At 37.4% G+C, this 14,232-nt stretch overlaps 1 protein-coding gene across 1 annotated transcript in view; it reads left to right on the forward strand.

Annotated features, from left to right (window-relative positions):
- The first annotated feature begins 370 nt into the window (after positions 1-370).
- LOC123246303 (vomeronasal type-2 receptor 26-like) overlaps positions 371-14,232 on the forward strand; it is a 36,234-nt gene continuing 22,372 nt past the window's right edge. Inside the window, exons 1-3 of the mRNA XM_044675222.1 lie at positions 371-652; positions 1,750-2,041; positions 6,151-6,954. Coding sequence (XP_044531157.1) covers positions 402-652; positions 1,750-2,041; positions 6,151-6,954 — 1,347 coding nt within the window. The 5' untranslated portion in view covers positions 371-401. The remainder of the gene's footprint in view (positions 653-1,749; positions 2,042-6,150; positions 6,955-14,232) is intronic.

The raw sequence follows: 14,232 nt of genomic DNA on the forward strand, positions 1-14,232 counted from the left end.
AAACAGATTATGAAACATACTTTCTACTTGTGTTTTTAGCTTGGATTCAGGGACACAGCTGGCTAGAGATGATCCCTAGGGCTCCTCGTGGACCTACATGTCTCTGTGGACATCATTACCAGAGACTAAACTACAAAGTCACTGAAAGAGTGCAGTTTAAGTAGGAAGGAAGCCTCATAATCACCCTCTCGGCTTTAAGTCACTGTCCTTGCTCTTGACAAGAGCACAACTAATGTCCCTTTGTCTTTGCTCAGGTGCTGAGGGAGAGTGTAAACCTAGGCCAGAAAAAGATGTTTCCCCTCTAACAGGCTTCTCAGCATACCAAGACACAAACATTTGAAATTGTTCTCATTCTGCCACTCCTTGGTTGCTCCCAGGCTTGGGGCTTTCTCTAATGTTCAATGATGTTTTCTCTTATTCAGAGAAATATTTGTCTGTTCTCTGTCCTCCTCCTGTCACTGCTCCTGAAGCTTCCAGCCTCTGAGAACAGGACAGAGAAGCCACTGTGCTTCCCCCAAATCAGCCCCAGCCTTGTCAGAAATGGCGATTTTGTGATGGGGACTTTTCTCCCCATGTATTCAGTTGAAGTGAGCCATGTGACAGAAGCAGGATTCTTTGGAAGCAAACCTGAGAAGAACTGTAGAGATTATAAGTACGTGTTTGCTTGCCTTTGCTTCAAAAGAGGTTAATGAGAACAAACATTTTTGTGGAAGGGTCATGCAGGATGATAGGTCCTTGTCTGCTGATCTGCTGATCCCAGGGTCTCTTCTACTCTCTCTTCCCCCAGATTTGTTGCTGACAGTTAGTTTCAATCCATCTGATTTTTTCAAAGTTAAAGAGTGAAAAGGCATTGAACTGTTCATCACAAGGGCAAGAGCTCTCCATTCACTGGCATGCCTGGGAGGCCCAGAACCATTGGACAGAATCAAAAGGAGGCAGATATAAAGAAATGGCAGCAAGAAGGATTTTAGTGGGATCGGAGAGATGGTCACAAAAATGCAGAGCGATCAGGGAACATGGACACACTTCAGTCCTTTTCGGTCACAGATAGAGGAAGGTCTTTGAGGTGAGGGAAGAGATGGAGAGTCATAGAGGACTATTATCTGGAGCAAGCAGGGTTGGGTAGGGAAGATAAAAGCTGACCCCTTGGTGTGGGCCAGAGTTCAGGAATTGTGCTGACTAAAGCTTTCTTATGGCAGGGGGAAATTGTGAACGAGTTGATAATTGAGCACAGACTTTAGGAAAGAACCCAGCTTTTGGCCATCACTCCTGCTTTTCCTCTTACAGGATGACTGAGGTTTTTCTTTATTTCTTTTTTCAATTTGCCAGAACTTCCTCATTTATCTTTCAGGGGAAGCTACTATATTCCTTACAGATGATGTTATAAAGGGGACTCCTTTTGAGAATGTGTCGGATTAGTTGACTTCTGGGCTACTTTCTAAATCTCATAATCTTTTATTCTGAAATGCTAAGTGTTCACTATGTATTTGCTGAAAGAGTGAATGAGTGAATGAGAGTACATGAGTGACTCAGGCAGGCAGAGCTGTACCAGGAACTAAAACTGAATTGTCCTTGACATTCCAGGAAGCACAAGAGGGGAACAGTATGGAAAAGGGGAGGCTGTCATCAACATACTCAACATGAGCAAGAGTCCTTAAATCTGACCCTCATGGCACTGAAACAGCCTTTTTTCTTAAGTGATTTCATTTTACAGATTTTATGAATGGTTTTTGACTTTCTCCCCTTTAGGTGGCTATACAAAAATTACCAACAAGCTCTGACCATAATGTTTGCCGTGGAGGAGATCAACAAGGACCCCAATCTCTTGCCCAATATCAGCCTGGGATTCCACCTCTACAATGCCTACCACAGTGATGAAAGGACCTTGGAGAGCTCCCTGAGGTGGCTGTCTGGGCAGGGCCAGCTCATTCCTAACTATAGTTGCAGAGGCCAAGAGAAACCTGTGGCCGTCATTGGAGGAGCCACATCAACTCTGTCTGTCCAGATGGGGACTCTCCTCGAGCTCTACAAGTATCCACAGGTGGGTAATATTGATCCTGACACCTCGGGAGGCTTCACCAGACCCCTGAGAGTCAGCAATTGGTCTCAGAGTCAGGTGGCCCAAGTTTAAAGACATCTTTGCTACATAGCAAATGTGTGTGACCCTGGCCAAGTCCCTTAACCTTTCAGTTCTCTAATCAATTCTCAGAAACTACACATTTCAGAGAAGCTCTACATTAGTAGAAGTTGTATCTTGCCTGGATATTCCTACAACAAATACATCGCTTAATACACTTTTAAAAGCCCAATCATGGGAGAAAGTGAGCCTTGTCTTGAGCTCCTTGCCCTCCTTCCATTATATATTAAGGACAAAATCAGTGACTTTTAACTTCTGTCATAAGAAGAGATACTGGAAATTTTGCAGGCTTTCTTTCCCATCAGCCAGAGGATGTCCCTGAGGATCAGCAGGATGAAGCAGCACCTCCAAAGTCTGAAATGCAATTGATGGAAGGGCTGGGACTAAAACCCACCTGATTTCAGTACTAGTTAATTTTTCTGAGTGCTAAATCATATTATCTGTGTTTCACCCACAAGTAACATGTAGTCTATCAACACTACTATTAGCTGGCTTTTCCTAAATGATAATTTTGACAATAAAAGGAATACTGAACATTGGTGTGGAAAATGCAAATTGGGGGGAGCAATGGTGAACGTCTCTTTCAATTGTTGAAGAGAGAAAAGGAAGGACACACCAATGAGATGTCCCACTCACTATAAAAAGTTACTAATATGTATTTCTAATCGCATACTATTAAGTGCATGCATAAAATATAAATTTTTAAAACACAGAGATGAGAAAGAATGGGATTCGAAGAACTCTCAGTGCAAAAAAATAAAGCTTTCAAATGGATAGTCTGAAATACTTCATTTAGTCAGAGAAAATTACTTTATTATAGATAAGGAGAGACACAATTATAACCAAAAAATAATTTTGATCTTGAATGATATTAAAGAGAGACCGATTAAACTAACTGTTAGTATTACATTTAAAAGTTTTAAAACCAACCTATTGAAAGATAATGTATGGAGCTTTAAGCCAAACACAATTATCCCAATGGAGTTATTGAATGTACACGGCCATGATCCAATCTAAAATAGACTACTCCAAAGTTTATCATCTTCAAAGTTTTTATCATCTTCAATAGCCAAAGTAGACCATTGCTAACTATTAGAGATCTCATGGCTTTCAAATTTATTTCTGCTTACAAATTTGGTAATGAATAATTTTTTTCTCTTACATCTCTTCACTTTTCATTTGCTTCTCAGGGGTCTCTGAGTCCAACACTTATCACTGGTTACTGAGCAACGATATTCTAATGTATTTATTTTGTCATGCTTTTTAGTTAATTTTTTAAAATGCCAATCTATTATATGTTTATTTTTAGTAGATAAAAAATTTTATTTCCAAACGGTCTTCCTCCATCTGACCTCTTATCCCACCCACTGAAAAGGCAAGCAATGTGATATCAATTATGCATGGGAAATAATGTAGAACACATTTCCATATTAGCCATAGTTTTAAAAAATAAAGAACATTAAAGAGAGAAAATTGTACTTCAGTTTGCACTCAGAGTTCACAAGTTTTCTCTGGAGGATTTTTTCATCATGAATCCTTTGGAATTGCAATCCAAATTTGGAAATTTGGAACTTGGATAATTGTAGCCAAATTTTTCACAGTAGATCTTCATTAAACTATTGCTATCACTGCTCTCATTGATCTCCCATTTCTTCCCATTTAATTTTTCGTCATTTCATATAGATCTTGCCATGTTTTTTGAAACTAATTTTTATCTTTTCTTTTAGTGCAATAAGAACCAATCAAAACAATTTGTCACAATTTGTTTAATCATTCCCAACTGGGTGTCACTACAAAACAGAGCGGCTATAAATATTTTTGTATATAGTCATTTTCCCCTTCATTTGATCTAATTGACGGACCTTAGGCTTAAGGGACTGCTCAGCCCTTTTTAGGACTGATTTCCTTCTTTGGGGTCCAAATGCCATCCCACTTTCACTTGTGGTTCCAAGAAGCTGTACTATGCATAGCAGCCACAATCCAGTGAACTGTCTCCAGGCAGACTAAATCAGGTGTACTCTGACAGACTTCAAATTCATTGGTGACTTGGTAGGGAGGGGATGTCTACTCTGGTTATCTGAAGACTTCCCCAAGTAGAAGAGGAAGATGAAATGTATGTTTTCCAATGGCCAGGAAGATGGAAGAAGGTACTGTGGGCTGCTTAGAACTTGGTTAGATCTCAAAGAAGTCCAGTTTATCCACTGCAGCCAGAACTATTTTTCTTGACTTTTGTCTTGCCCCTGGATTTAGATGACAGGAAGAGTGACCTTGAGGACTTTGTGCAACTCTGCCTCATTTAAATCCAATTTATGCATTAGTCAAAAGACATCACAAGTAATGTCATTTTAGTTCTCTTTGAAGATGAAGGACAAGTAGTAACCAATTTGGATACAGACCTAGTAGTGGTATTGCTGAATCAAAAGGTACGCACAGTTGGACAGCCCTTTGGGAATAATTCAGAAATTGTTGGGACCAGTTCAGTATTCCACCAACATTTCCATTAGTATTCCTATTTCCCCTCATCCCCTCAGCATTTTTCATTTCTAATACATGTGAGGGAGTACTTCACATTCACTTTAATTTGCATTTCTCTAATCAATAGTCCTTTGAAGCATTTTCCCATATGGTTATAGATATTTTTGATTTCTTCTGACAATTGCCTGTTTATATTCTTTGACTACCAGTTGGGAACTGGCTCTTATTTTTATGAATTTGATTTGGTTTTTATACTCAATATCTATTTGAAAAATGAGGCTATTATCAGAGAAACTTGCTATAAAATATTTTATTATATCAGTCTATGATACTTTTTTTAGCAAAATATGTTTTCCCTGATTATCTCTTTTAATTAGTAGTTCTATTTTTCTTTTGTCTAAAATGATTGCTCTTCTTCCACTTTTTTTACTTGAGCTGAAGCATAATCTGTCCTGCTTCATCTCTTTATTTAATTCTGTATGTCTTTATATTTCAAGTGTGTCCTTTGTCAACATCATACTGTTGGACTCTTGTTTCTTATTCACTCTGCTAACTGCTTCTGTTTTATCGGTGAGCTCATTCCATTCACATTCTCAGTTAAGATTACTGTGTATTTCCCTCCCTCTTATTTTCTTGTTTTTCTCTCCAGAAAAATTAAAGAACCAGAGATTTCTTTTTCAAGAAATAGTTTTGACAAATGACTCAGAGAAATGAATAAATACAAAGGTTTATGGAAAATAAAATGCCATTGGTAACAGAATGTCTTATGGAATCATTAGCCTTCCCCCTAATATAGGATTGGGAGAAGAGATACTTTTACATAAGTAATTTTACACTATTAAAATAATTAGCATCCATGTGATTTCTTCCTCTTCACTTTTAGAGTTTGCTGAAGACAAGTATTATGACTTTAGTTATCATCATGAAGAGTCTAATTAGGAAAAAATCCCAACATTTAAAAATAAGTTACATACTCATATATTTATATTTTTCTATCTCTTTGTAGTTAAGGAAAAAATGAACTTACTGGAGATGTTTGATATTATAGGACCTATGGATAGGCAGGTACCTATAAGGGAAGCAGAGAAAAGAGGCAACATTTTCTTGGGGTTTCCAACAGGCAGTCTTCTGCTCTAAACATGCCTGGAGAGTCTATCAGTCTAATTGATTACTCTCTTTTTTTCCTAAGGCTTATTTTTGGTTTTGCATCTCAGTGTGTGCTTAAAAGTCACTTACTCTAGTTTTTAGGATCCTTTCCCCCTGTCTACTCCCTTTATAATTTACAGATGATCTCTAGAGGCATGGATAAATTTCTCAGACTTCTGAAATAGATTTCCTGTTCAGCTTCATTTTATTTCATTATATATCTGCAAAGATGTTTCAAACTTAGTCTAAGGGCTTTGATTAATTGAGATATAAACTTATCTAGTTACAATATCAAATAAAAAATGGAGTTGATGAGCTTCAACCACACATTTGCACATTCATCAACATTATATTCATAGATCTCAGTTTTTCCATGTCTCTTTCTCATCCAGGTCATCTATGGACCATTTGATCCCATCCTGAGTGACAAGACTCTCTTTCCTTCTCTTTACCAGATGGCTCCCAGAGACTCTTCCCTTCATAAAGGTATGGTCAGACTGATGACTCATTTTCAATGGACATGGGTAGCTCTGGTGACAGTAGATGATCTGAGAGGTGAAAAATTCCTTCAGGAGCTGACTTTGGAGATGGCAAATCATGGGGTCTGTGTGTCCTTCACAGAGAAGATCCCTGTCAGTGAGAGAAGACACGCAGAATCGCAGGTGCCATTCATGCCCAGGATCATGGCATCAACAAGCAGAGTAATTTTCGTTCATGGTGACACAGATTCATTCATGATCTTGAGATATTCCCAATTACCTTTTCTCCCAAATTGGAAAGTGTGGGTCACTACCTTTTATTGGGATATTACCATGAGACCACAATATATTGATGGTTATAATTTCAATGGGACACTTACATTTTCACACCTAACAAGTGACATTCCTGGTTTTAAACCTTTTATCAGGACAGTGAACCCTGGCAAATATTCAGATGACTTTGTGCTGAAAGAATTCTGGCACTCAGCCTTCAGATGTACAGATGAACTTGAAAAGTTGAAACAAGAGGAATGTTCCACAAATGCCTCCCTGGAGACTCTGCCTTTACTTTACTTTGACATGACCATGTCTGACTTGAGTTATATTATCTACAATGGTGTGTATGCTGTGGCTTGGGCCCTCCATGAAATGCTAATGATGAAATTAGAAAAAAGATCCATGGTAGAAGGAGAAAGCTTGGTTCCTCATCCCTGGCAGGTAATATTCTTTTAAAATTCTGGGTTTTCCAATGCGAGTCTATGGAAGCCTGACTAGGGAGTTTATAGCCCAGACTCCTCCTAAAGTGTATTTGAATTCTGTATTAGTAAGTCAATAAATATTTATGAAGAGCCTGTTATGTCAAACCCTGTATTAATAGTTGGGCATACAAGGAAAAGTAAAAGAAAGTCTATATCTTCAGTGACTTGGTCTAATGGGGGGATATAGCATACAAATAAGCTGAACAAACAAGATACATAAAGAATATTTTAAGATATTAAAGGGTATTGTGAAGGATCCCTTTCTCTCAGTGTATCCCTCTTTTTCACCCCTTTATTATTTGGAGATTTCCCCACATAGTAGAATCACCCTCTCCCCCCTCTCTCTATAGAGTCCCTCAAACTCTTCAAAAAAGGATGAGTTTTTAAGAAATTTTATATACATATATATATATATATACATATATATCATCTGCCTATATAAGCATGTAAACAGTTTCACGTTATTGAGTCCCTTACAATTTATCTTTTTATGTTTATCTTTTTAGGCTCCTGTAAGAATTTAAATTTAGGCTTTTATGCTAATATGAAAGTTTATGCTAATTTGAAAGTGGTTGCCAATTTAAAAAATATGACAGCTTAAGTCAAAATGACTTTTAGCAGCATTATTTACAAAGAGGTGGAAAGAGTGAAAGTGGAAAAAATGTAGATAAAGAGACAGAAAGTACTGCCTAGCTACAAATACCCTGAGTTTAATCCTAATGTCTCCAGACCCAAATGCAAATCTGAAAGCAAATCTCACCAGAATTCAAAGTCCTAATTAGGAAGCTGATATCCGAATATCCAGGAGATTCTGAAGAATCCCTAGAAAACCTTCAGTGCACATGAGGTTAAGACTGCCAAGAATATCACCAGAATTCATGCTGAAGGGAGTGTCCCACCAAAGTGCCAATGAGCCTCTGCCAATGAGGGTCTCCTCACCAAAGAACCAAGGAAGGAATAAGCGACTTGAGAACTCTCTTACTTAGTGACAAGTAGGGATACTTTATGTTCTTGATTTGTTTAGCTAAAAATAGGAAGAGAGAACCCTATCTTCAAACACTCCTCTTGAATCTTTTGTTTGGATGTCAAATTTTCTATTTGGCTCTGGGCTTTACCTCAGTGATGCCTGAAAAACTCTATTTCCTTAATTAGCCATTTCCCCCCAATGAGCTAAATTCAGTTTTGCTGAGTAGGTTATTTTTATGGTAATCCTAGTTCCTATGCCTTAAAGAACACCACATTCTGATATCTCCACTTCCTTATAGCGAAAACAGCTAAATACTGTGTGATCCTAATTGTGACTCTAATTCTAGCTCCTTTCATTTCCAGATATCATATTCCACGCATTATGCTTCTTTAACATGGAAGCTTCTAAATCATTTGAACCTGATTGTAATTCCATAATATATGAACTACTTCTTTCTGGCTATATGCTGTGGATTTTAAATTTAATATTCAATAACTAAATATTATATTTTTATAAGGTTTTATTAATAATAAACTAACAAAATAGATAACTAAAAGGTTCCTAACAAGCCCACTCCCAGGAGCAAAAAAGAGAGAGGGAGGAATTACAGCCAACTATAAAACAATAATGTGACCACCCAAACATGGAGGCGCAGGAGAGATTTAAGGGAATTCTGGAAAACACTAAGGACTTATGGGGGATGCAGTCCAAGGTTCAAAATCTCCATTTATATATGATGCAATATATTCTCCTTGACCTGGGAGCTCTGGGATTTGGTTATAATCTTCACAGGAGTTTTCATTTTGAGATATCTTTTAGGACATGTTTGGTGGAGTCTTTAATTTCTTATTTTATCCTCTTATTTCAGGAATATATTTATACTTTTAGGAATATTGAACCAATCCTGCATTGTGGCATATAACCATAATCTGCCTAATATTTTATTTAAAAATTTTCAACAATATTCATTAGGGAAATAGGTCTATAGAAGTGATGGGCAAACTACGGCCCACGGGCCAGATGTGGCCCCCTGAAATGTTCTATCTAGCCAGGCGAAATTATTCCTAATATGACGAATACAATGAGTAGGATATAATACAACAAAACTTTGAAAGAGTTGCCTTAGAAACAGATTGACAGATAAGCATTTCCTTTCCTTTGGCCCCCTCTTTAAAAAAGTTTGCCCATCAGTGGTCTCTAGAGTTTTCTTTCTCTGCTTTTTGTGCTCCCTGTTGAAGATAGCAATATTATAGCTGCATCATAGAAGGAATTGGTTAGGGCTTCTTTTTATACATTTGTCCAAAAATATATATAATACCAGAATTAATTTTTCTTTAAATTTTTAACTTATAAATTTGGTCCCATTTTTTTCCTTAAAGAGTTTATTTATGGTTTGTTCAAGTACTTCTTCTAAGGGTTATTTAAGTATTCTATTTCTTCTCTTATTCTGGGCAATTTATATTTTTGTACATATTTGTCCAGTTCATTTGGATTATTAGTTTTAATGGAACATAGCTGTTCAAAATAATTTCTATTAATTGCTTTATTTTTCTTTTAATTGGTGACACATTGGCCATTTTCATTGTTTTAGACTAGTAATTTGATTTTTTCTTTTTTTAATTTTACACATCGTTTGTTGGTAGATGTAGCCATGATAGTAGAGTAGAGGCAACAACACAGCAGAACTCTATCAACAATCTCCTCTATAGAATTTTAAAATAATTCTTAAAAACTGATTTTGGAATAGCAGAGCTAACTTTTCCTAGCCTAAGAAAATCTTTATCCAAGAAGTCTCCTTTCCCCATCAGCCACAAGCACTGTACTTCTTTCAGCACTGAGACTGCAACCAGGTCCCCTTCCACATGAAAGAAGACAACTTAGAATATGATACTTTGTCAGGTAAAGGAGTTAAGATTACAACCAAGAATAATCTGACAAGCAAAACTGAGCATAATCCTTCAAAAGAAAATGTATATTTTGTGAAATAGAACAACTTCAAGCACTCTGGATAGATAGACTAGAAATTTTGACATTCAAACATTAGACTCAAAAGACTTATAAAAAGATAAAAATGAAAGAACAACCATAAGGGATTCAACAAAGTTAATCTGTTTACATCCCTATATCAGAAGAGCACTCATGTAATTCGTAAGAACTTTCTTATTACTAGGGCATTTAAAGAGAGTGCACATGGATAGAGAGCATGAGTTGGAGTTGATTTTGATGAGATGATTTTTAAAAATGCATCAATGAGAAAGATGGGTACCCTCAAAGAAAGGGGAAAGGGAGAGGTAAAATGGGAGAAATTAGCTCATAAAGAAGTCTCAGAAGGAAGAGTTTTTACAGCACAGGAGAAAATGGGTGAAAATGAAAAGTTCACTCAGAATTGGTTTAAAGAGAGAATTTATGCATATATGTAAACACTTTATATAAATACATGTATGTTTATTTACATCTATGTGTGTATATGCAGACATGCATATATAAATATAAATTAAGTATATACAGACATTAGGATACAGAACATAGATCTCTATATCCCCCCAAAGAGAAATGGGGAAATAGAGAGGAAGGAAATAAGAGAAACATGGATGTGAAGATTAATGGAAGGCTAGTTTAAGGGAAGCATTGGTCAGAAGAAGCAACATGGCCTTTTGAAGAGGAACAAGGTAAAAAGAGAGAAGGATAAGTAGAAGATAAAATGGAGAAAAATATGCAGTTAGTAAATCATAACTGTGAATGTGAATGCTATGAGCTCATCCATAAAACAGAAGTAGATAACTGAATGGATCAGAAAGCAGAATCCAACAAGTTCTTTATGAGAGACAAAACTGAAACAGAAAGTCAGACAGAGTTAAATGAGGGACCCAAGTGAAATCTATTATGCTTTGGCTGAGATAAAAAAGGCCAGCTAGAGTAATCCTAGTAATCTCAAATGAAGCAAAAGTGAACAGAGACCTAATTAAATGAAATAATCAGGGAAATTGCAATTTGCTAAAAGATACCATAGACAATGAAGTATTATTAAAAAAATTTATAGCATTTCTCTGACAATTGCCTCATTTTTCAAATATATAAGCAGCCATGTCAAATCTATGAAAGTAAGAGCCTAAAACATAAATGATCAAATTTTATGAACAGGAAGTTTTTGAAAGAAGAAATCAATGCTCTCTATAGTAATATAAAGTGGTCTAAATCAGTGATGGGCAAACTTTTTTAAAGAGGGGGGTCAAAGGAAAGGAAATGCTTATCTGTCAGTCTGTTTCTAAGGCAACTCTTTCTAAGTCTCATTGCATTGTATCCTACTCATTGTATTCGTCAAATTAGGAATAATATCCCCTGGCTAGATAGAACATTTCAGAGGGCCACATCTGGCCCTTGGGCTGTCGTTTGCCAATCACTGGTCTAAATCATTATTGATTAGAAAAATACAAATTAAACACAATTCTGAAGAACTTCCTCACATCTATCAGTAATGACGAATACTGGAGGGGACGAGGGACAATAGTATAGCTGGCTTGTCTGGGATCCTGGAACAAAAGGGTTACAAGAAGAAGCTTATGCCAGCTGGCTTCTAGCAGTCCTGATTTTTTTCTTCATGTTTCTCCTCAATAAGGTTTCAGGCTTCTCCCTCAGGCTTCTGACTCTAACTGAGCCAGAAGCAAAGTGTATGTATCTCCTCTACCAGGGGAACCAAATTAGCTCATGAAGGGAACCAAGCTAACTCAAAGTCAACAAAAGAACAATTTTAACCAGAGCCTGACATCTGGAGCCAGGCAGGGAATTTCTCCGTGCCTTTGTATCACTGTCTTCAACTACCTAACAAATGAGGAGCAAGTCACTTCCTCTGCTCAGACCTAGACCCTGACTTCAGGGAGAAACAGATTTGTATATATTGAAATAATTAACCAAATGAAACCAGTTAATTAGAAAGAAATAATACAATAGGTAATCTGAATCCTAATTGAAGGAAAAATTAGAGATTTTTGAATCTGAGAGTGAGTGAACAGTGCAATTCAGGAAAAATAGACATCCTGCTCCTCCCCAAATATTTGGAAACAAAGTTCCATGGAAACAACTAATTAGTCATAATAGTACAGTTTTCAGATAAGACATATGGTTTTCTAGAGATGTACAATTGTGAGAAAAATCTTTACAACAGTCTTTTGTTCTGGCTGTATTTCTGGACATCATATTCAGATAAATACTTCAAAAACGGAAAAATAATTCCATTTCCTTACAATTATGAATACAATTTTACACATAAACTTTACACATAAAATCCTTACTCCAAGGGTTCTGGGTTAAGATGGCGGCAGAGTAAAAAGCAGCTCTTAACCTCTCCTGACCGAAACATACAAGACTCCTCAAGGGAACATAAAAACAAGCCCAGACAAACGGAGGAACCCCACAACAGGGTGCAGCGTGGAAGGTATGTGGAATCGGGACATTTCCATGCTTTAAAGGGGTAAAACAGCTCTCACTAAATCGCGGGCTGAGCAACCACCCCTCCACCCCCTCCACACACACCACCTATAACGCCAAAGCCAGCTAAAAAGAAATAGAGCAAGTTTGGGGCACCCATCGAGTCATTGGCAGCTCCAGGGCCTGTTCCTGAGAGCAGCAAGATTTAGGTCCCCAAAAAGCACACAAACTCTGAGCACAGACATGGAGCGCAGGTGGAGGCACAGGTGGAGGCAGACACAGCTGCGAGCAAAGGCTCTGAACCCCTGAGTGAGGAACCAGTGCAGACGGGTATATGACTATGGAAGCAGTGCCCTGAGACTTGTAAAGAAACCTCAGGCAGAGGATCAAGCAAGGGGGTCCACCAGGGGGCTTAACCTTGGAAAAAACCAGACCTCAGCCCTCAGGAGCCAAAAGACCACAGACAGTCCCTGAGCGTGAGGATAAAGCTGAGAAGCTGCTGGGCTAATGATGGCTACCCAGACTCAGGAAGTTCAGAAGAGAAAGATTAACAACAAGAAAAACAAGTCTTTAACACTCGACAACTTTTACACAGAGAAAATCCAGACAACCGAGCAAACAGAGGAGGAGAACAAACAAGCATCTGGACCCTCCTCAAATAAGGAAAATGGGTCACTAGCTATGGAAGAGTTCAAAACTGAGATTTTGAGGAAGATGGAAGAGATCTGGCAAGAAAATAACAGTTTAAAAGGTAGAATCTTGCAATTGGAAAGTGAGGCTCAGAAATCAAATGAACTGATAAGCAAATTGAACACCAGAAATGACCAGATTGAAAAGGAAAACCAAAAGATCATAGCAGAAAGCCGAAATATTATAACCGAAAACCAGTCCCTAAAGGCTAGAATTGAGCAACTAGAAGCTAATGACCTCTCAAGACAACAAGAACAAATGAAACAAAGTCAAAAGACTGAAAAAATAGAAGGAAACATGAAATATCTCCGAGAGAAAGTGACAGACCAATAAAACCGGCCTAGAAGAGACAATTTGAGAATCATTGGTCTTCCAGAAAAACCAGAAATTAATAGAAACCTGGACTCCATACTAAAAGAAATTATTCAGCAAAATTGCCCTGAAGTCCTAAAACAAGAGGGTAATATAGACATTGAAAGGATCCATAGATCACCCGTGACATTTGATCCAGATAAGAAAACACCCAGGAATATAATTGCCAAATTCAAGAGCTTCCAAGTAAAAGAAAAAAATCTTACAAGAATCCAGAAAGAGACAATTCAAATATCAAGGAGAACCAATCAGGATCACACAGGATCTGGCAGCCTCCACGCTAAAAGACCTCAAGGCTTGGAATATGATATTCAGAAAGGCAAGAGAGCTGGGCCTGCAACCACGGATCAACTACCCATCAAAATTGACTATATATTTCCAGGGGAAAGTATGGGCATTCAACAAAATTGAAGAATTCCAAGTATTTGCACAGAAAAGAGCAGGGCTAAATGGAAAGTTTGATATCCTACCACAAAAAATCGAGAGAAACATGAAAAGGTAAATAAGAAACAGAAGGGAAAGAAAGAAAACTCATAATTTTTAAATTTGACTTTTTAAGGGCCTCAGTGAGATCTAATTATCTGTATTCCTATGTACAGAAATGCTATGTATAATTCTCTGTAGTGAACTCTATTCACTATTACAGTATTCACTATTATAGTAATCAGAAGAATGATTCACAGGGAGAGGGTGGAACACTAAATAATCTAAGATGACATGGGGGATGGGAAAGAGGGGGTGAATAGTAGGGGACACCAAGAGAAACTTGAGTGAATAAGAAAA

This window comes from Gracilinanus agilis, chromosome 1 (assembly GCF_016433145.1).
Source record: "Gracilinanus agilis isolate LMUSP501 chromosome 1, AgileGrace, whole genome shotgun sequence".
NCBI classification, from domain to species: domain Eukaryota; kingdom Metazoa; phylum Chordata; class Mammalia; order Didelphimorphia; family Didelphidae; genus Gracilinanus; species Gracilinanus agilis.